This window comes from Lycorma delicatula, chromosome 1 (assembly GCF_047948215.1).
Source record: "Lycorma delicatula isolate Av1 chromosome 1, ASM4794821v1, whole genome shotgun sequence".
Taxonomy (NCBI): domain Eukaryota; kingdom Metazoa; phylum Arthropoda; class Insecta; order Hemiptera; family Fulgoridae; genus Lycorma; species Lycorma delicatula.
This window is the reverse complement of record NC_134455.1, coordinates 284,302,929-284,325,181: the sequence shown is the minus strand read 5'-3', so window position 1 is coordinate 284,325,181 and position 22,253 is coordinate 284,302,929. Positions and strand designations below refer to the sequence as shown.

At 28.2% G+C, this 22,253-nt stretch overlaps 1 protein-coding gene across 2 annotated transcripts in view; it reads right to left on the bottom strand.

The window, feature by feature from the left end:
• Positions 1-2,059: 2,059 nt before the first annotated feature.
• LOC142332349 (voltage-gated inwardly rectifying potassium channel KCNH6-like) overlaps positions 2,060-22,253 on the bottom strand; it is a 792,659-nt gene continuing 772,465 nt past the window's right edge. For both annotated transcript variants that reach the window (XM_075378757.1, XM_075378763.1), the window contains 4 exons: positions 21,044-21,176; positions 18,230-18,312; positions 15,565-15,706; positions 2,060-4,793 (listed from right to left, as the gene is read on the bottom strand). In XM_075378757.1, the coding sequence (XP_075234872.1) occupies positions 4,719-4,793; positions 15,565-15,706; positions 18,230-18,312; positions 21,044-21,176 (433 nt within the window). In that variant the 3' untranslated portion in view covers positions 2,060-4,718. The remainder of the gene's footprint in view (positions 4,794-15,564; positions 15,707-18,229; positions 18,313-21,043; positions 21,177-22,253) is intronic.

The following is a 22,253-nucleotide window of genomic DNA, read 5'->3' as shown; positions in this document are numbered from 1 at the left end:
TTTAATGCATTTTTTCACCATAGGCATTCCTTGGTATTTAGTATAATTATTAAATTAAAAAAAAATCATGTTACAAATTCCAGCATTTATGGTCTAGAACATTGCCTCTGTCAAATTTCATTAATTTGAGATTACACCTGAAACTGTAGAAAACACAATATGATTTGGTGTCCATTTAGTAGTACAAATATGCAGTACTGAATGTAACATTAAATAAACAACAATAATTTAATGCTAATTGAAGTATAAGTAAAAATGTTTAATTAATAAACAATAATTTAATGCTAATTGAATTATAAGTAAAAATGTTTAGTTGACAGAGTTTCTTACTTATTTAACAGTAAAGGAACTCAAATTTTAAGAATCAATATTTTAACAATAATCTAAAATAAGAAATATGTATAATTTAAAGTATTGGTAAGTAATAAAATAAATAAATATGTAAAACAAGTAACATACTGAATTTTGATTATTATTTAATATTATTAATCTTATTTTTTTAAATTAATATATTTTATTTTAATATTTACATTACATGTAATAAAACTGGTAACTTTAGTGAATATAAATAATAAACAAATAAAACAAAATTGCAATATTATATATTGCTGTGCTAATATTCATGATCAAATGCTATACACTAGAGGTGTGAATTATTAATGGGATTGATATGAGTTTGATATACATTGAATTATTAAACACTTTTGATGATTTTTAACAAATGAAGCATTAAAACATAATAATTTTGTCTACATACAATTATTATTTAAAATTAAAACTAATTAACGTAACTAATATCAAATTATTAATTATTTGTGAAAGAATTTTTTTAATGTTTCTTTATATAAAGTTTTGTGATAATTAAAATCTTACTTGTAACAAAGAACAAGTGCATTTAAATAAAACTCTATTAAACCTAAAATTTTATTATATATTTAATTTATTAATTGTTTAAATGCATCGTTTACTTAATGAAATATGTTGAAACCATAAATGATAATGAAAAACACAGATTTATGCAATTATTTATGAATATTTTATTAATGTATAAATGGTTTGAAACATATAAGGCCATTTGAATACTGAGGCACTATGAAATAGCATTATTAAAAGATAATCTCTTTGTCACAAAAATCTGTGCATATTTCAATTCAAACATTACCAATGTAATAAAAATAAAGAATAAAAAACATGAAAATTACATTCACAAAAAAATACTGATATTATCAGTCAACAATACGTACACACTTTTTCCAATTTTTCACAGCAAACATATTGACACAAAGAAATATTTAAGCATTTAATCCATATTATAAACATTAAGCCAATAACAAATTTATAAAAACACAGAAACAAGAAATTTCACTTAGCAATTACTAAATCAGGTACATTAAACAATGTTGAATTAATTAAATGTCATTTATAATTCTTTTCATTAATTTAAAAAAATGTATGCGACATACATTTTGACGATATACATAATGTGATGCACATTTTTTAATCCTGATAATTTGCTTTAATGATATAATAATTTATACTTCATGATTAATTGAAGCATTTTAAACAAGTTAAATTTTAAACAACTACTCAACACATGCATACACATGCAGATATATGAACAAACGCAATCAAAAATGCAAAAACACTCACACACACACACACACACACACACACACACACACACACACACACACACAGAGATGCAGACCTTTTGATGGAGTAGCAACATTTCATGTGCCCACAGAATAAATATTCTACTGCTGCTGGCTTTCATTTTAATGAGCGCTTATGGAAAAGGTGAATAATTTATTTATAACAATATATTTATATTTTTATAGCAATATATTGAAGAAATTTGTTTAAAATTACCCTACTCTGAATCAAGTTTTATGGTAAACTTGATTCATAAAATATTTTGCTAATCAGTATACAAATACTCGTAAATATTCAAAAACGTTATCTGATGACTTTAAGTCATCAAGAATCCTTGTAATAAAAAGTAATACATATTAAAGGAAATGAATTCAAAAATAGTTTTTATGTAATAGTTTGGTTTCATTACAGAATTAATAAAAGTGCTCGTAATTATGGCAAAAAGTGTTTTTGTAAATTATCGCAGTTTCAATATTATGTTTATTTTTTATAAAATCAAAATGGAAAAATCATTTATGTGTATATACTTTATGTAAATGTTGTTCAACTTGAGAAACATGATGTGTATTCAACGGCCTACAAGCTGAATAGCTGGTAGACTAGATAATTAAGCCTACATGGCCTATAGTTGTATTGATACAATAAAAATAATTATTTTTATAATTATTGTGTTCATTTTGCTTATGTACACAGTTAAACATGCCAGTGACCATTTAAATAAAATTTTTGTTTAATATACGATTTTAGAAAATAAATTTGTCAAAAATTGTTTAAGCTCAATAACTTTAATTAAATACTATGCAGATTTTAATAAACAGTTTTAATCTCTCTACTGTCTAATTGAATTATAGGGGCAAATATTTCTATTTACAAAATAAGAAAACTGAATGAAAAAGAGTCTTAACAAGGTACTTGTTAACTTTTATTTGGTTATTATTAATACTTTGAACTACCAGTAGAAAGGTAATTGATAATAGTATAGACCTCAAACCGTTATCAAAAGATATTTCAATAAAAATTTGATACATAAGAATACAATAATTAAAAAAACATATCACCCCATATCTGAAAACAAACTGGACAGTATTGTATAAATTAACTCTCACCATATGAAACTCTGATTGCTTGTTTATTTTGAATGAAACAGTGATATAATGCCTTCAGAGATTTATAATTTACTCATGAAGCATTTTGTTATTCAAAATATTAAAGAGAATATCTTCTATCCTATTTCATAAACTCATTTTCTGGGTTAAAACAATGAGATACTTGCTAAAGTACCAACAGTCAATCACAATATTTTAAGCTCAAAAACAATCTTTAGGCAATCATAATCTCCTGCAGTGAAGAATTAAAAAACAAAGAAAAAAGGGCAGTGAATTTGCAGTCCAAAACAACTTTGAGAAAATTCAAAACTTAATTCAGTATGAATTAAATTTTCAACTAATCACTAAAGACAGTCAGCTCTCCACTTAGTAGATTAGTAAATCCGCATTCAGAAAATTAAAAAAAAAAATTGGTTCACATTATTTTGCCTATTTATTTTGAATAACATTAATAACGTAGAATTACAGTCACCCAACACAAATAGGATCTAGTTGAATAACCATAAAGTCAGATGGAATGGAAGTAAAACAGAGTGGTGACAAATAGAGAAAATGACAGAATAAATGTAAAATATTAAAACCTATAACATTTTTTTAACTTTAATTAAAAATTAAGCATTTTAGAAAACTATTTTAAGAAATAATACCTTTGTATGAAAATGCAAGGTAAATGCCTTTGTACAAAGAATTAAATTTTATTAAAATATACTTAAGCCAAAATTCATAATATTTCTTAATTGCATTCTTGATATACATCTTTTTTGATGTCTGTTTCCTTTTTATAGCAATGTAACAGAACTGCGTGTACGTAACATGTGTAGTAGCAGCTGACTCTGAGTTAAATAGGGTACAGAATAAACTAATGCCACTTCAAGAATGCCTGCTACCTGTGACTAGTTTCAAATTTCCCTTGCTTTAAACCAAACTCTATGGATCTATCATCATTGGTATACCAGTTTACTTATATGATATTATATTCCAGTGAATAAAAGCATTTTTTGAGTGGGGAGGAGGGAGTAGTTAAGTCAGTTTTTCTATCAACTGCACCAGTAGGGTGTAAATACATTCTCAAAATAACTCATCCTAGCCAGGCAATTCACTGATTGTCAGGCCGTCACACCAAACTATCAGTACTCCACAAAAATAATGGATATTATTGCCTATAAGCACTGATTAAAAAAATCTGGACTAGATATTTTGAAATCTATTAAACAAAAAAAAAAGTTTTAGGCTAACAATCAATCAGCAACAACAATCATATTCTTCTGAGATACATGAAAAGGAGGAGTTAAATAAAATAAGAGTTGTTCAAAATGTTAGACGAGATTGATTTTTGCATAAATGCAGGTCAGAAAATTAGAATTCCAATGAATATGGTTAGCCTTTTAAGTAGAACTACTGAACAGTAATAATCCTAATTTAAAAGTATTAAATGTTTTTAAGTGACTCACAATATAAAAATGCTTAACTTTAAAATAATGGTTAAAATACATTTTTAGCTTAAAATAACTATAATAATGCCTAATCTTTTAAAACTTAATACCATGTTTCATAAGGCTGATCAAAAAAAGTTTTTATATATTAAAATAAACAGCTTTAAACTGTAATTGTCTAAGATGGTTGATAGTTCAAAATAAAACTCTTTTTAATTTATCTTATTTAAAATTCCTTTTTTAAAATTAAAGACATGTTAAAATACACTAAAACTGTACTAAATTGATAACTGTATATTTCTGAAGTCAGGCGTCATTAGCAAAATGAGTAACTGTAATTTAATGTTAAGTTATCCATAATTTTCCATCCATCTATCGTTTTCATGAACGTGCAAGGGAATAATTTATCCTTTTTCCGTAAGCGTCCATTTTGTTGGTAATAATAGTAACATATATTAACACACTAAATTATAATGTACATTTTTATAAATTTTATATATTTATTTTTTATAACATAAATTTAAGACTAGACTTGAGATGATTTTGAATCTAACTGATTTTCTGATGAGGATGATGCTGTCCTTGGACTTCTGGTGATTTCCTAAAACAATTGAATCAAATTATTAATTGTTAAGTATTAAATTATTTTTACTTTATTTTGTTTTATTAGTTAGTCAATACTAAAATTATAATTCTTCAGTTTTGATGAAGTGTACTTTTTCTTTATGTAAATGTGTTTTCAGAACAGCAGATTGAAATAGTCTAGTTTTCTTCTTTTAAAATTGAAAATGTAAGGGTTTTTATTAAAACACTTGCATATTTTAGAATAGCGTACAAAATAAAATATACTAGGTGTAAAAAAAAATCAATGTTTTAATTTATTATATCTATTGGATGAAGTGTGCAGTGTTGATTTTAAGCTAAAATCAAACAGCAAAAGAACAGTTTTAGATGAATGCATAGCTGTAGATTGATTTTCTATCTTTTTACTTGACATTACCACTAGCAAAGATAGCAACTCCTGAACAGAAAGTCATCTGAGTTTTACATTTTACTAAATGTAAATCTGTAGTTACATTTCAATATGCATTCTGTAGAAACTCTAGTTGTGATCCTCCAAGTGACAATAACAACTGCCGATGGCATATTGGTTAGAAACAACCAATTGTCTGTGTAAAGGGAAGAAAGTGTAAAGGGATGACCAAGAATGTCTGAAGAGAATGTTGATCATGTCAGGGAAATCTTTCCTCTGTAATTCTAAAAAAATCTATTAGGAAAGCAACTGTAAACTACCGTTGTCAGTGATGACAGAGTGCAATGTTTTAAGAGAACACTTATGTATGCATACATACCATTTACAGTTATTACGACTTTGAAGCCTACCAACTAAACTGTGCATGCTGACTTCCCAATCAAAATGTTGCCATATGAAGATGATGGATTTTTTGATCTTATTGTGCTTAGTGATGGGTCAACATAAAATCTAACTACAAAAGTTAACACCCATCAAAAAATAAGGCAAAATAATAAGTCATAAAATCTCCATAACTCTTTCAGTACAAAAAGACTCATCAAAATTAAAGTTTTCTTTGTGCAACATCTCAACGGTAAATTTGCCATAACTTTGCCTGACAGAGGCCATTCTGATGATTACGATGTGTTATCAGGTTTAGAGGGTCTAAAAGGTGATCTCCAGTAAAGCCCATCAGGGCTAGAACTGGAGGGGGTGTGGCAACTGGTACTGTCACAAGGCGGATGTCTTCCCTTATTGGGGTCAGGATGGATGGTGGTTTCCGTGATCTGACCTATGTGATTTTTTCCTTTGGTATTTTCTCTTTATAGGACTTACAGGTTTTATAGGACTCTTTATAGGTTTTATAGGACGAACTCTACTAATGGTTAGATGTGTGCTGTCTGACAAAAGGTGCTCAAATTGAACACTTGTAGGAAAAAATATAAGTTTCTCTTTAATTTTATTTTGATTAATAAGTGGACCAGAGCAGAAACAGATAGGGTATATTTTCATTAAATCTGTAAGACTTATTAAATTTGGAATCTATTTCTTGATTTTTAGGTAAATCAAGAGAACTTAAGAGTAAATTGAAATTGTTGTTGCAATCAACAAGTCAGGGGTTTATTAGTACATGTTGAGTTTACTAAGGGAACTAGGACTAAATTTTGTTGTTGTGATCAACATGTTTGGTGGTATGTTGTGTTATTTTTGCCTCAAATCCCGAGACATTAACAAAATTGGCTCATAATACGTAGAACTAGGCGCGGGGTTGGCGCTTCCACGAGCTAGGTTAGGTAGTTCAGAGGGAGACAAGATAGGACATTCAATATGCCGGACAAGGCTAACAGCAAAGGCACTAAGCTGAGTTATTAAATCATCGATGCAAATGTCTACCGACACCGGCGGGATGCACTGGTGGCATCCCAGCGAGGCCAGGCTTATTACTATGAGATGTAAAAAGTCAGAGAGCAATAGACGACTTTTTATTATGTTTCTGATCATATTAATAATACATATTCAGTATCAGATATTCACACAAATTTAGAAATACTGGAAATTAAAAAATACAATATTAATGCAAATAATAGCGGTTTAGACATTTTAGAAAGAATATATATATATATATATATATATATATAAAAGTAAATTTAATTTGATCAACCTTCAGAATTTGTGGATGACACAATTATAAAAGCTGCTGCAGGTAGCAGCTTCAGACACTGTTCATTTATAATATTTCAACTCTGTACAGTTATGTATCATTGGCTGACTAGACAACATGGATTTTTGTTTTATTTAAACTACTTATTTATTTTAATTTTTAATTTAATTTACATCATATTTCTATGTATGGAATTTTTAACGTTAAGATTTTCAATTTTAATTTAAAAAAATTTTTTAATTTTTAAATATAAAATATAATGTAAAAAAAACTTTTTGTTTTAAAATGTAATTTGATCTGAATAATTTTTGAAAATAATTTAATGCAACTGATGCAAAAAAATTTGCATGCATAATGGAATAAGGTTTAGTGCCATCCTACTTATTACTGTACTTAGGTTGATCAAAAAAATATAAAATATACACAAATATATATAAAGTTTGTCTGTCTGTTTGTTATCGCAACATGCAAGAACCAACTGACCAATTACTTTCAAATTTGCAGGATATAACATTCGTGTTATCCCAGGGAAGGTATTAAACCATTGACTGAGGCACTAGCTCCCTTCATGGTTAGATATTAAAAATATACATTATTTCTTCGCTTTCAAGGAGGGTGAAGTTGTGAATTAAAGAGTTGGGTCTGGGTTTGCCTGGGTTGACCTGAGCACCGAGGGTCCAGTTGCTGGCTAGATGGGCCAACTAGCATGTGTATATATATTAAAGGTAAATCACAAAGTTCTCCTAGGACTTTCATAACCTTTTCTATTGGTGAAAATAATGGAAAAAGTTCAAAATCATATGTTCTAAAATGCTTTGTGAGTTACGGTTAGTGAAAGATTTCATTCAGATTCAACTACTCAGATGAAATGAAAACGTATTGAAATTTGTAGGATGTAATTAAAGAGCTGAATTAGTGATTTCTTATGGTTATTGATCTGGAAAATTGAATAAATTAGTTCCCAGAATCATATATATCTGCAGTAGTTTTGAGAAATCTGGGATAAAAAACCTGTTTTTTTATGTTTGACATTTAATAACTTTGTTAAATGGATAATAAACAAATAAAACTTCAACAAAAGTTGTACAGAATCTAATTCTGAAAAAATTGATATAAGTTGAAAAAACAAAGAAATATTATAAACAAAAAAGAATAAACAACTGAAACAAAGAAAAAATAAAATAAGAAATTTCAAATTTTATTTAGAAACAGTACACTAGAGCAAAGTGCATTATACATACCAGTTTATAATAAATATTAAAAAATGAGACTACCATTTTCAACACATTTCCTAGCACGCTACTGTACTGCTTTTGTTGTTCTTTTTAGTTCTTCAGAACTGTACTTAAGTTGCTCAACCACATTCATAATGTGGACATTTAATTCCTCATGAGAATTTATTTCTGTTTTGAATACAATATTTTTCATTCATCTCCAGACGCAAAACTCTAAAGGTGTTAGATCAGGCAATCGTGGTGGCAAGGAATGTGGACCTCCATGACCGATCCATTTCTCAGGGAGATTATTATTTAAGTGAGTGGAAATGGCACAAAAGAAGTGGGGAGGTGTGCTCATGTGCTGGAAGTATACTTTGCGTCTCAGTGCTAGAGGAACATCTTCACGCTGCTGCAGCAATTCTTCTTAAAGAAAATGCAAGTAGACCTCAGTAATTAAATGGCCAGGCAATATGAATAGTCCAAACAACTGATTGTGAACAAGGTTGCACTATACATTGATGTTAAATCGGTGTTGAAAACTGCCTTTCACCGTTTCACAAGGATTTACTTCTGCCCATATATGCTCACTGCATAAGTTGTTACACCATTTGTTTCAAGTGAAACTTTCCTTGTTTGACTGTCTACTGAGTAGGTGTTGAACTGGCTATTTATGATAAGGATAAAAACTGTTTTGTTTAAATGTTCTGTAAACCATCGAATATAAAACTCTGGTCCGCTTAGAAAGACATCGTGTACTGACACCTGGAATGAACTGCATAGATAATAATTTCATCAATAATAGCATCATGTTGGACAGATTGTTCATATGATTACTAACTAGGTAGTGAACCTGCTTCCCAAAGATTGAAAAAAGTTTGCTAATTGTTCTGGGATCTGGAATCCTGTTATTCAGTAAACCTATTTCATATTCTACTGCAGCATTACCATTACACACACCCAAATGAATTCCATATCAGCAGTATTCCTCTGTTGTAAATAAGTATGGCATTACTTGCCAATGACAAACCGATCACGTTTAAACTAAAATTCACAGATTACCTTTGCTACTGACAGCACAACTCACAGTAACTGATAACTGTACCTTACAGAATGATTTAAATGCTAATTAAATATTGTGCATTATCAGCTGTAATTTTTTTATTGACAACTTTAAATAGTAATTTTTCAAATAATTTATTTGTGTTTGTCATTAATACAAAAATAATTATCCGAGTAATTTTTATTTATTTATTCTGATTTTACAATTTTTGTGTAATTTCCAGTTTTTTAAAATTTTTTAACAGAAATTTTTAACAATAGATTTTGTTTTTACAAATTTTTCACATCACCAAAAAAGAATTTGGTTTTTGTTTATATTAAATAGCTACTTTTCTGAACAAAATCATTTGATTTTTCTAACTTTTCTTTGTTTTGTTCAACTTATCTTACATCATTTTGTTCATAATTAGATTCTCTACATATTTTGTTTAAAAGTTTAAGTGTTTATTACCCATTTAATAAAGTTATTGTATGTCAAACATAAAAAATAGGGCTTTTTACCCCAATTTATTAGTTTCAATCACTACTATTTTTCTAAACCTACTGCCCAGAAAAAACTAAGATATGGTTGTGACATATTTTATACAATTTTCTTGGTCAAAAACCATAAGAAATGACTAATTCTGCCACTTAATGTCCTAAAAATTTCAGTACGACTTCATTTCACTGTGAGGTAGCTGAAATCCGAGTGAAATCTTTCACTAGCTGTTACTCGCTAACGAAGCATTTTAGGACACATGTTTATGAATTTTTGCATTATTTTCATGAATGAAAGTTTCAGGAGAACCTAGTATATATAAATTTGTATATATAAATATAAAACTGTATTTTCAGAAATAATTACTTTTGCAAAATAGTTTTAAAAAAATATATTATTTAAAATAGTTCACCAAAATTTGACTGTTATAAATTTTACACTCTTATAGGGAATCTTGGAGAGCTGCATCAAACCAGTCAAATGACTGGTTTGATGAAAAAATAAGACGAAAAAAAAAACACACTCTTGTTAATTTTAAGATTGGGTATCTTATTTATATAAATTTTCTTTCTGAAAATACATTGTTTCTTAAACATTTTTGCTAACATGTATATTGATCATCTTAATAAATTATATTTTCTTCAAGAGGCTAAAAGAAAAAAAAAATTTTACCAACTAAAATATTAAAATAAGTGATATGAAAGATACTTGAAATTCTACTTGATTAAATTTTTTTTACTTGAAAGTTTTTGCTAAAATTTGTTCTGAATGAGAAGATAACAAGAACTGTTTCACAGAAGGGATTTGAAGCTTCTTTAAAAATGTATAAAAATATTTCATGTAAAATTTCCATGGATTTTAATTTTATTTTTTTCTCTATAACATTCAAACTGAATGAGAAAATATTGAAAAGCAATTTATTAGTCAAGAAGGAGGAGGCCCCCAAAAGGCATTTCTGGAACTGCTTGGATATGAGAGTGAAAATCTATCTGATCTTCACAAGATTTAAAATTTTACTTCAATGTTTTTTATATTCACAACATTCATACAAATATATATGTAACATTACTGTTTATTTCTTTAGTAGTCTATTGCATATTTCTTTTAATTTCAAATTGAGAAGTCCAGAAATACAAATTTTATCTTCCTCATCGATAATGTCACTGTTTGAACCAAATATAGTAGATTTCTTTTTGAGTTATATTTCAGGTGAGACTTCAACTGTGGGGTTTTGAAGAGCATATTAATTCAAAATACTGCCATCAGTGTGCTAGAATAGCTTAGTTTATAGAACTAACATCAGAGTACTACTGTAGATGAATTTTCATATTGTTTTGAATGTATTGTTTTACTATGGGCAATTATTCTGAAACTGGTTAATAACCAATCAATGCTGCCAATTATGGCAACTAAATGGTTGAAAATTTTTTTTTTTAATTAACATGTTTTCTGTTGTGGATCATTCTTGATTATTACTACAGTGCTTTTTAATTTTTTTTCTTTTTTGTTTAGAACAGCATTCCTCAACTTGGGGGTCGTAACCCCCATGGAAGTCTGTGATATGAAAGGGGGGTTGTGAAATTAGCCTATAACTTTACACGCAAACAATAATGAAATCATTTTATGAAGAAAAAAAAATCATTTATTATAAACATTTTACTTACATTTATAAGTACACATGTAAAGAAAATAAATTATGAGATGGTTGCATTTGTTTTTCATTTAAAATTTTCTCCATATGTGGATCTATGTTAGAAACGCACACAAAAGCCAACTGTTTTCAAGTGATAGTACCATATGTTCAAACATGCATTAGCTACTCTTAATGTTGTGAGATAAGATGCTTTAAGTGTACTTTTATCAGTATGGCTTGATTTATAAATAAAAGCTGGTTGATATTTTAATGAACGTAATTTTCTTTTAAAAAATTCTACTAGTTTGCTCAAATGGAAAGCATTTGAAACTAAACTGAGATTGTGCAATCCCTTACATCTCTTTCATACTGTTGAGAGCACGACATGTTTAAATGTATCGTATGCATGTTTCAACATGATGCTATCACAGTGAATATTGTGCAAGCAGACCAAATTACAAGGAGCACATACATCAAGTTGGAACTTGTAAATTGCTCATGTTTGTACACTTCATACATTCATGTTTATACCTATCACTATCAACATAGTTAAATAAATTTAACTAGGTTACGTTAGATGAGGGGGGGGGCAAAACGATCATTAAACATCTTTTTAACTTTTACTGTAATGGAAATAGGAAAAATTTCTTAAAATTTTTAAATCTCTCTTACCATGATAAAAAACGCGCTAGATATTTGTGCGTCGTCAGCAAATGGCATCTATATTTTGTTTGATATGCGGTGACAAACATGCGTGTATACATTTTAATTTATTAATAAACATATCTGTGACTAAATTTAGGTATTAAGATAGTAAAAAATTATAGTTACCTATATTTTACAGTAAATGTTTCTTCTTTATTCAATGAATCACTGTACAATTATAACATATAATTCTTTTATATTCACATGAGAAATCAGTTATTTACACAGCTTCTTTTCTGTTGGTTTTTTTTATTAATTATTAATGATATAATTTACAACATTAAGACATAATGCAGGTTTATCAGGACAATCCTCACATTGATAAATATGTCTCTGTGCCTTCAATTTTAGTAATATATGACACATCATTTCCTAAGCGTTTTACTCTTATGACCAGTCAATAACTGTGTCAGCAAGTGAAGAACACATTGTGGATGTTTTGGCAATGAGGCTCTCCTTTGATCCGATGGAACCAGAAGACTTTTTATGATTGAGAGTCTGAAGTCAAAAAATGTCATTTTCCCATCAACTTAATATTTGTTGTACTGGAGAAACAAATTCAGGACACACATTTGAAGGATATGAATGAAAATCTTTTTATTTCACCTTTATGTTTTTCTTTCACAAGGCTAATAACTCAGCAGTTGATTTTGTTTGTCAATGCCCAACACATATTCATTAATTTTATTATAGGCAAGGACTTTTCCTTTTCTTTGCCTCTCTTGTTTATAGCTGTATCCATTACATTTTCATATTGGCTTAAAAGATACAAAACATTTTGTTTGTCTCCACTTTTCTACCATTACATCTTCATTACACTTCACAAAAATTCCTCTCTTCTGTAGTTTTTTTTCTCTGTCACTTCTTTGGGATTATCTTTCCTGTCTATACGGAGGGTACAATTTGCATAAGTTTTATGATGAAGAAGTTTTTTAGTTAATTTTATGCAACTGAAAATGTTATCCATGTAAACAGCATGACCACTTCCAAGTGGTCATTTCTTCCAAAAATGCAAGACTATCTTTTCTGTATGTCCTTAACCTGCTAGAGATTGCAGCATACACTGCAATTCTCAATATTAGGCTATCTGGTTACATAACAAAGTTTTATACCATACTTATAGCACTTGTTTTTAAAATATTGTCTAAAAACAAGCCATTCTCTCCAAAGCACCATAGCTTCGTCGAGTTTTTTATTTGGGTTGTATTCACATAACATTTTTTTTATTAAAATAGTCTACTTTCAATAACTGGTCATTGCTTGTTGGATTATTTTTTACACAATGAATGCAACGAAGAATTAATAGAAATCTGTCATATGATATATACTCTCCAAAACAAGTATTGATAATTTGCTTTTGCACCAGTAATCTTACATCCTTGGCATTCTTATATTACCCATATGAAAAAGTAGACCCATAAATATTTTCAGTTCAGAAAACTTAGATCTCTCTACTGAGTTATCCTGGAATTTTCTGTCACATTCTCAGACAAAAAAGGTTCTACGGCATAGCGGTTGGTTTCCTTGACAATGGATACTAAAACCACTTCGTCCATTATTATAGACTGGTATTCGAACTTATATTCTGGTGGGATAAGAAAATTGAAAAGTTTTTTTAAGTGTCAATTGCACAATATATGATTCAGAATTTGGAGCATCAACACTCATGTCTGAAAAGGAACAAAGTCTTACAGCATCTCTTTCCTACTCACTATTACTTGAAGCACTTCTGCTGGGAAGATATTCATTATCACTAGTGAAAGCTTCAAAAGACAAATCAGAATTAATTAATCCATTTCACTTACCGACAAATAACGATAATCATCTGAAGTACTCGGCTTGCAATAAGATAAGTCATCCATATCACTAATATGTTAAATAAAGACAAGACAAGCGCACTATGAATTCATTAAGAAGACTAATTTGGAATAATGTAATCTGCCTAGAAAAATGTGCATCATTTTTCAAGTCAATGACTCACAACTGAGTCATCACAATGTATTTATCATTATCTTTAGTGAACATGTTAATGACCTAATAAAAAAATTACATTAAAGAACTTAGGACAAAAATCTGTTCATTTAGTACATTAATAGAATGAAGTTATTCCAGTTTTGAAGTATTTTTCAAAACAAATCATGAAATTTTTCCAAAAAATAAAAAAAGTGACAATATTTTCTAATAATAATAATAATAATAATATAAGTGAAATATTGCGTAAAACAAAACAAAAAATAATACTGTGAAAAAGCATGCATGAAACAACTTTTAAACAAACTATAATTATTTTTACATTATTTAATGAACAAAACAACAATCAAAAGAATCAAAGCAAAAAAAAAATAATTTATTCTTATTTTATTGTAATTATAATTATATTTAACAAAATATATATATAGCTGTAAAGTGTACAAATAATAAATTTAATATTTCTTTAATTTATTTTGAAAAAATCTTAATGTGAATTTAATAATCATTTTATTTTGAGAATTTATTTGGTTACAAGGCTACAAAAAAGGATATCAAAACGCCTACTACATATCTGAGAAGGTCTCTGTCTACTAATTAATAATAATGATGCCTTTTGTCTTTTATTGTTCTAGCAGGTAAACTTGGAAATTTTCTTTATTTAACCAATGCATAAGTAAAAAATATAAAATACATCTGTTAAAATATTTATTATTGTGTGACACAAGTACACATACTCTCTTTCACTTTGTGAAACTAATTACTGCTTTTGTATACTGAAACAATACTTGTCCCTTGTTAGCTGTGTAACTTCAGTAATAATTTGAAGCTTAATTATTTGTTTTATTATTAAGAAAAAAAAATTGATGACAGTTTTATTTTCTTCCTTACTTTTCGGCTAATATTTGAAATTTTATTTTTACATTTCTATTGACATTCAAAAAAGTTAAAAAATAAATAAAACCCCTTTTTAACTACATAGAAAACTTAAACTGACTTCACACACTTCTGAAATGCACAAAAAATATTTTAAAAATACGGTCTTTAAAATATTTAATAGCTGTTTTCTTATTGTCCACTACCAATTTGGGCAATTTGAAACTTTTGTAAAAGATAAATGGAAATATAACTTCTGTGAAGGAAATTCAGTACCTAGCTTGTTCTTTCTTTTTGCCGATTCCAAATGTAATTTGTACTACAATTATCCTTTTTTAAAAACTAATGTAATAAACAGTGGAATATTCTTTCATTATTGTACTAAATAATAAATTAATTTGTCTATCCAGATTTCTATTAATATAAAATAATTTATAAACAGAGAAATAAAATGTGCAGTAAAGGATTTCTAGCAATAAATCAGTTATCTGATTGCAAGAAATACTTTACTGTACATTTTAGCATATATTTCATTTATTCCTCTTTTTACTTGTAGAACCTCAGTTCTACAGTCCTTAAAATGATCATATTATTAAAAACGTTAACTTATTATTTAAGAAAATCACATATCACTGATGATATCTAAGTTTAGTTGAACACTTATTTAAATAAAAAAGTATACAAAGAATGTTACATTTTTAATGTAGTTAATTTTTAAAAACTATAAATTACTAAAAATAAATAAAAAATTGATTGTGTACCATCTCTTGAAGAGAGTCAAGGCGAGGGATAGGTGCAGGAGGGAATTCTAACATATCTGATTCATCACTTGCAGCACAACGGGCAGCAAAAAACTGTCGTCTGCGATTACTGGCTTCTGCTCGCCATGAATCATTTTCCCCACTGTAACATTAAAATAATTATATAAAAAATCAGTAGTTAAGAAAAGCAGCACAAAATTTTCCTTTCCATATAGTTTTAATGTATTCTATGCAGGTATATACTGATGTTTACCATGTAAAAGCATACTTTTATAAATGTACAATGCTGTTCCTTTTGATTACTTATTAATTAAAATTTTTTTTCATCCGCCACTTCCAGATTGCATGTCTATCTTACATTCTCAGAGTGACGTCAGTAATCATGTCATAAAATCTGGGAATGATTAACTTTATTGTTAAGTATTTCCTACACAAGTATAGTTATTATTGTTTTTTAAGAATTCTTCAAGTTTGACCCAATATAAGATGACAAGCTTATATTTGAAGGAACATTACAATATGCAATTCTACATAGATAATAGCTGATCAGTGACGGCTTTTATAAATGCTTATGGTATACTCTTTAAGTAATAAACTGAAAAGAAATAAATGTTATTATTAAAGTCCATTTACTCGTCATGCTAATAAATTTAGAGGTGAATTTCTACACTGTCATAGAATCTCTCATTTATAACATCCCTGTCATTAAGCTGCAGGATTTTTACAAGCAATAATTTTTGTATAAGATCCATCCTTCATGTACGTAATGGGATGGAACAACAGATTAAAAAAAATGTTATAAATTTACTAGCTACTCTTTGTTCTTCTTTTAAGCACCTTCTCCTTAGAGAAGGTTGGCGGTCCATGTAGCCACTCTGAAAACATAACCTTACATTGAACAGATCCTTGCCATGAGAACTCAAAGGGATATCCTTCAGGATCTTTAAAGCAGTGGTTTCCCATTGCCTTCTGCATCCTAATGCTGTTGACCAATTTTGGCCTTTCCGCTTTTTGGGGCTGGAATAAAGGAATGCAAAATAGAATTCTAAGATAAAGACTATGTAACAAAAATTAAAACCTATTCATGTTATATATAGATTATACATAGATTATGGATTTTCTCTCTTTAAGAACAGAATATCTGATTGTTCAATTGTTGGTCAAAAATGTTTTCTAAATTCTTTAAACACAGATGTCCCCAACTAAAATAATTTTATTAAACTTTACTGGTTAAAGTAAACATCTGTTGCCACAGGAATTGAAAGTTTCTTCTATTACACAGTATTAGTTTTCCAACTTTACATTCTTCTGCCTTCCCTACTGCTAAATCTAATCTTACTGTTAAATCTACTGTAGGCTTCCACATCATTGCTTAACACAAATACATTACTATTCATTTTGCTCAATGAACTTTGGCGTAAATGTATGTCCAAAGAACATAATTCTTCATTTTATCTCTAAAAAGTAAAATTCCAGTTAATTCAATAAAATTGGTTTAATTCACTCACTTCCTCAAATTTCACAACTTTGGAGTGTTTACATCAAGGTCCCTACCACGATCAACCATCCTTTATAAGGTTATCTATAATAAACATTATATACTTCACACTATATATCTAAAATGTAACAGGTTTCTTTTATGACTACAAATTTCTAAACTCTTTTCCTTTCCCAATTTACTCACAAATCACCCAGTTGCTGATATGCCGATACCAATGAATTCTTGATGAGCAGGAGTATATTCAAAAATCAAGACATATACCTCAAAAGACTAATTATCTCTTCTATTTGCATATGTGTTAATTTCCAGACTTCAATAGTATAATAAAATAGTGGGAATTCATAACATAACAAAACTTTCATTCTTACATGATATTGAATAAAAATCACAAAAAATTCTGCTTATATAACTTACGCAGCTCTTGACATTCCTAATCATAACTTACTATATTTCTTCTGAGTTTGACATTTAATGTATATCCAATTAAAGTTACAACATCTACTCTACTTACCTTCCTTTTTCTTCTCTATTGATTTTGATGATAAATCATTTCCTCTATAATTAATTTTCTACACTGAAATCCCCTTAAATATTTTCATAAAAATGCTTTTTTTCATACAATCTCAAACTTTAAATTTTATTTCTTTTAATAATCATAAGCAGTCACAGGTATATATATATATATATATATATATATATGTGTGTGTGTGTGTGTGTGTGTTTATAAGAATTTTAAGCTTCTGTGATATTTTTTGCTTTTTCAGAAATATTAACAGAACAAAATTGTGAACAGTCTATTAGACACGTCACAGTATTATTATCTATATTTTTATCTGTTATTTAATATTATACAATTATTACCATTATTATCAGATTTGTTTATAATATGTGTGCTTTTCAAGAAAACAGAAGACCATCTACATACATTGACAAATAGGCTGTTTTCATGACTGTAGTTTAATCTTTTAGGAATAAAGAGTGTTTGGAAATTGAGCTCCGAAGGACTTCTTGATGCCAAAAATTTATTTTTGGGATTTTTCCTGAGAAATAGCAGAAGAATTTCTCAATTCTAACTTAGGTATTAAGCTTAAAATAGGTTTAAATATTAAGTATGATCTGTATCAGACAGCTTTTAAGAACAGATACAGAAAAAAATAAATTTACCTTCTACTCTCTAGAGTATGTGAAGGATTTATTAATTGGTCACTCCATGTAGCATTCTCCTCATGTGTCCGCTGAGGTTGAGGCTGAAAGTTATAAAATATATTTTTTAATTACCTATAAAACCTTAAAATGTAATAAAAAATTAATTTTAAAATACAAATATGATTATACCATGGAATATATATATATATTATTTTACTGATATTAATCCTTTTAAGATTCATATTATTCCTCTGTACTGTTAAATTATATTAATATAAACTACTGAGTACAGAATACTGAAATAAGATATATCTTACCTTAATTTTACCATGTAAGTACTTTTGCAGGATCCTACATCCTCAATCACAATTGAAATATTTAATTAAATTACACATTAAAAATTAAAATATAAAATATTATTTTTAATTTTATAATACTTTTATAATTAAAAAAAAAAAATAATAATAATATTATTTTAATTTTTAATGTGTAATTTATTTAAATATTTCAATCATGACTAAGGATGCAGGATCTGGTGAAACTACTTTCACGGTAAAATTAAGGTAAGCTATGTCTTATCTCAATATTCCGTTCTAGGAATTTATATTAATAGAATCTAATACATATATATATACACACCCTGTCCAATCGAAAGATACCAAAGGAAATTCTTTTATTTATTTTTCAAAGTATCTGTTATGTGTAAAAATAAAAGTTCTATTAAAAATTAAAACACTCACTTTCTCAATTAAAGATAAGTAACTGGTTTGCCAGTAATTCATAATTATAAAAAGCCTTTTTGTTTTGAAAGAGAACAAAGATCATATATATATAATTGAGTTATATTAATGAGTGTATAATTTTAATCGCCCCAGACAATTTTATCATAAACTATGAACAATACAAAAAAAAAATGGCCTAAACAAAAATTACTCAGATTGGAGGAAGACATCTCATGGTGTACTTGGATTTGACCTTGAACCTGGCCTTGTTTCAAGGTTAACACAATTTTTAAAATGAATTGACCTATTTTTGAACCCACCAATGAAAGAGGAAAAAATTTTACATTGGGATATGTGGTCACACATACAATCTTGGGAATGTTTTGAAGGTCATATGGCTAACCATCAGAGATTGAGTTTAAACATGGGATGGATTCTTTTCGCAGATACTGATAGTCACTGTTTTCGAAGCTGTGAGAAGATTGCTGTCTGATACTGTCTTGCATCAGCAAACTGCATTAATTGGATTACTGTGTTAAGTCCTAAATAAAATTTATGGCCATAAATTTTATTTCAGGAAAAATGTTCCCAGGTCATATGTGTGATATGTGATACATATTCCAATGTAAAATTTTCTGCTCTTCAGATTGGCAGGTTCAAAAATAACTCAATCCATTTGAAAAAAACATATTAACCATGAAATAAGGTCAAGGTCAAATTCAAAACCAAGGCCACCATGAGTTGTCCCCCTCCAATCTGAATAATGTCTTTTAGGTCTTTTATTGTATTGTGTGTGGTTGATGAGAAAATCGCCTGGGGTGATAAAAATAAGTATATATATATAATAATTTATTTATTTAAATATAACTATTTCTCCGTTTAAAATTTAATCTACACACATTATCAGCTACATGCTGTATATACCGGGTGATCATTTGATAAGTTACCATATTTATTATACAATAGCTATCGGTTCCATTGCATTTCTGTTTGCAGGAATGTATATCATTCTTAGGAGGAACCTTTTTAAAATTATTTTCAAAAAAGTGGAACCCACCCTCTCCGCTACACCTGCTCCAATTCAGAAATCTTAAATGGTAATGGTAACATTTAATTACATCAATTGACAACCCCCCAAAAAGTACTGAATTTTGGTGTAAATAAAATTAAAATCACCAAATCAAATAATCAAATAATTTGATCATCAAATAATCATAATGTGTGGATTAAAACTGTAACATTTTTTTTTTTAAATTACCAACACAAAATTTCACCCTTAAATGTTAAATGATTTAAGCTTTATTTTTTTATTAACAATTTTTATCAATTTTTCAACATGTTATCAGCAAAGAAGGAGGTACCTTATTATTGGTTTTTCATATGTTTGTTTAACTGATGTTATAATGCTATGTTTACTAGTATGTTTTTTCAATGGTGGGGAAATCTAAAACCCATGTTTTTAAGAAGCATGTACAATTTCAGACCTATTGATTTGGGTCAGTAACACTGTATCCCAACATAACCTAAAAAAACACAGTTTTAATCATTACTTCAATACCAGTGAACCAAATTTTATTTTATTTGTACCAAATTATGTGTCATTCAAAAGGCCTTCCAATGAGGTGTCGCAAGCCACAATGTCTCATTTAATAAAAATAAGTTTTCAACCCTTGAAAATTTAGAAAACATTTAAGAGTGAAATTTTGTGTTTGTAATTTAAAAAATAATTTTTAGTTTTTATTACCTGTTTCTATATATAATACACATATTGACTCATCTTATAGTCTTTTGAAGCATCTTTGCCTTTCTTCACAGAGGTTCTTTCACCTGATATATAAAATTTAATTTTTGCCTTCACCATAAAAAATAATATTTATAATTGCAAATCTGTTGTTGCAATAATGAACTAATAAATCATATTGTAAAATAGATTTGCCAAAACAAATTAGTTTCTTTGATAAGTTATAAACGGCTGGTTACAACTAATTTGGTTGGGTAACGTGTTCATTGCTGGCATTTATTGGGTAATGACCTTATCAGTTGATTACAAAAAATAAATCAGTAAACTGTTGGTGATTATTGTAGTTGAAAAATTATGCTGTTTTCTGACCTGAAATAAATCTACAGGCTGTGAGAGACATCTTCGTGGAATGGATACAGGAGGTCGACGCTCATTTCCTTGCCTAAGAGGAGAGGGACATGGTGGCCAGGGAACAGCTGAATCACCACTGGAATCTTCTCTCCTGTAAAACACGTCATAAATGATGAACTTTTTTAAGGGGTTGGTTTCATGGGTTTATATCATCTCTGCAGCTTTTAGAAGCATTTTGTAACCACATTCATGTTACCTCTTAATCATTGTATAATATATTGATACATAGGTTCATCTTGTAATAATGTACACTTTACTAATAACACATCAATTTATATTCTTCTCATGTTAGGAGTGCAAATGTGATTGTGCATACTAAACTTTTCTATCTTCTGTGCTTAATGTGAAATGTAATTTTAAAACTTATCATGAACTTAATGAATAAAAAAAAGGTACATTTTACATACAGAATATAAATTATTTACAACCAGGCCTACATATTTTTAAAAAAATGTGAACGCTTATCATCAACCAAGCTGCTACGACCATATTTAAATTCAGCTGCCCATCTTTTCACAGTGGCAAATAATAGGACAGAGTCCCCATAAACAGCGTCCAACTTGGTTTTAATTTGCATGGGCGTGTTGCCTTTCAAATGCAAGTATTTAAATACGTCACAATATTCAATTTTTTAACTTAAATTTTGAAATTTAATTTTATCATACTTTAAAAGTATGAAAATTTAAATTTAATTAAGAAATGTTTAATAAAATTTAATTAGTTTAAAAATATTATTAACTTAAAATTATAAGTGAATAAGTTATATGAAATCACGGATTGCGAGTTGATGGTGTTTTTTGAAATATATATATATATATAAAAATATAATGCAGCTGACGACGCAAATCAAGTTCACGAAAGCGCACCTGCATATGTAATGAAACAAGGGAAGTTAACCTATTTCAATTATTCTGTACTTGGGATTGATCTATTAAATATAAATAAAAATATATATACTTTATTAAGAATCAAATCATAATTATAGTCGCTTTATACTATATGTCTTTATTTTCATTTTTGTTGTATTTATGTAAGCATAACTTAGTTGTTTTTACATTTTTTAATAAAAATATAAAAATGAATCAAATACAACATAAGTTCCTTTGGAAAACTCTATTAACAGCATTATCAACAATCAATTCTCACAGTTTAACATAACCGCAAACAA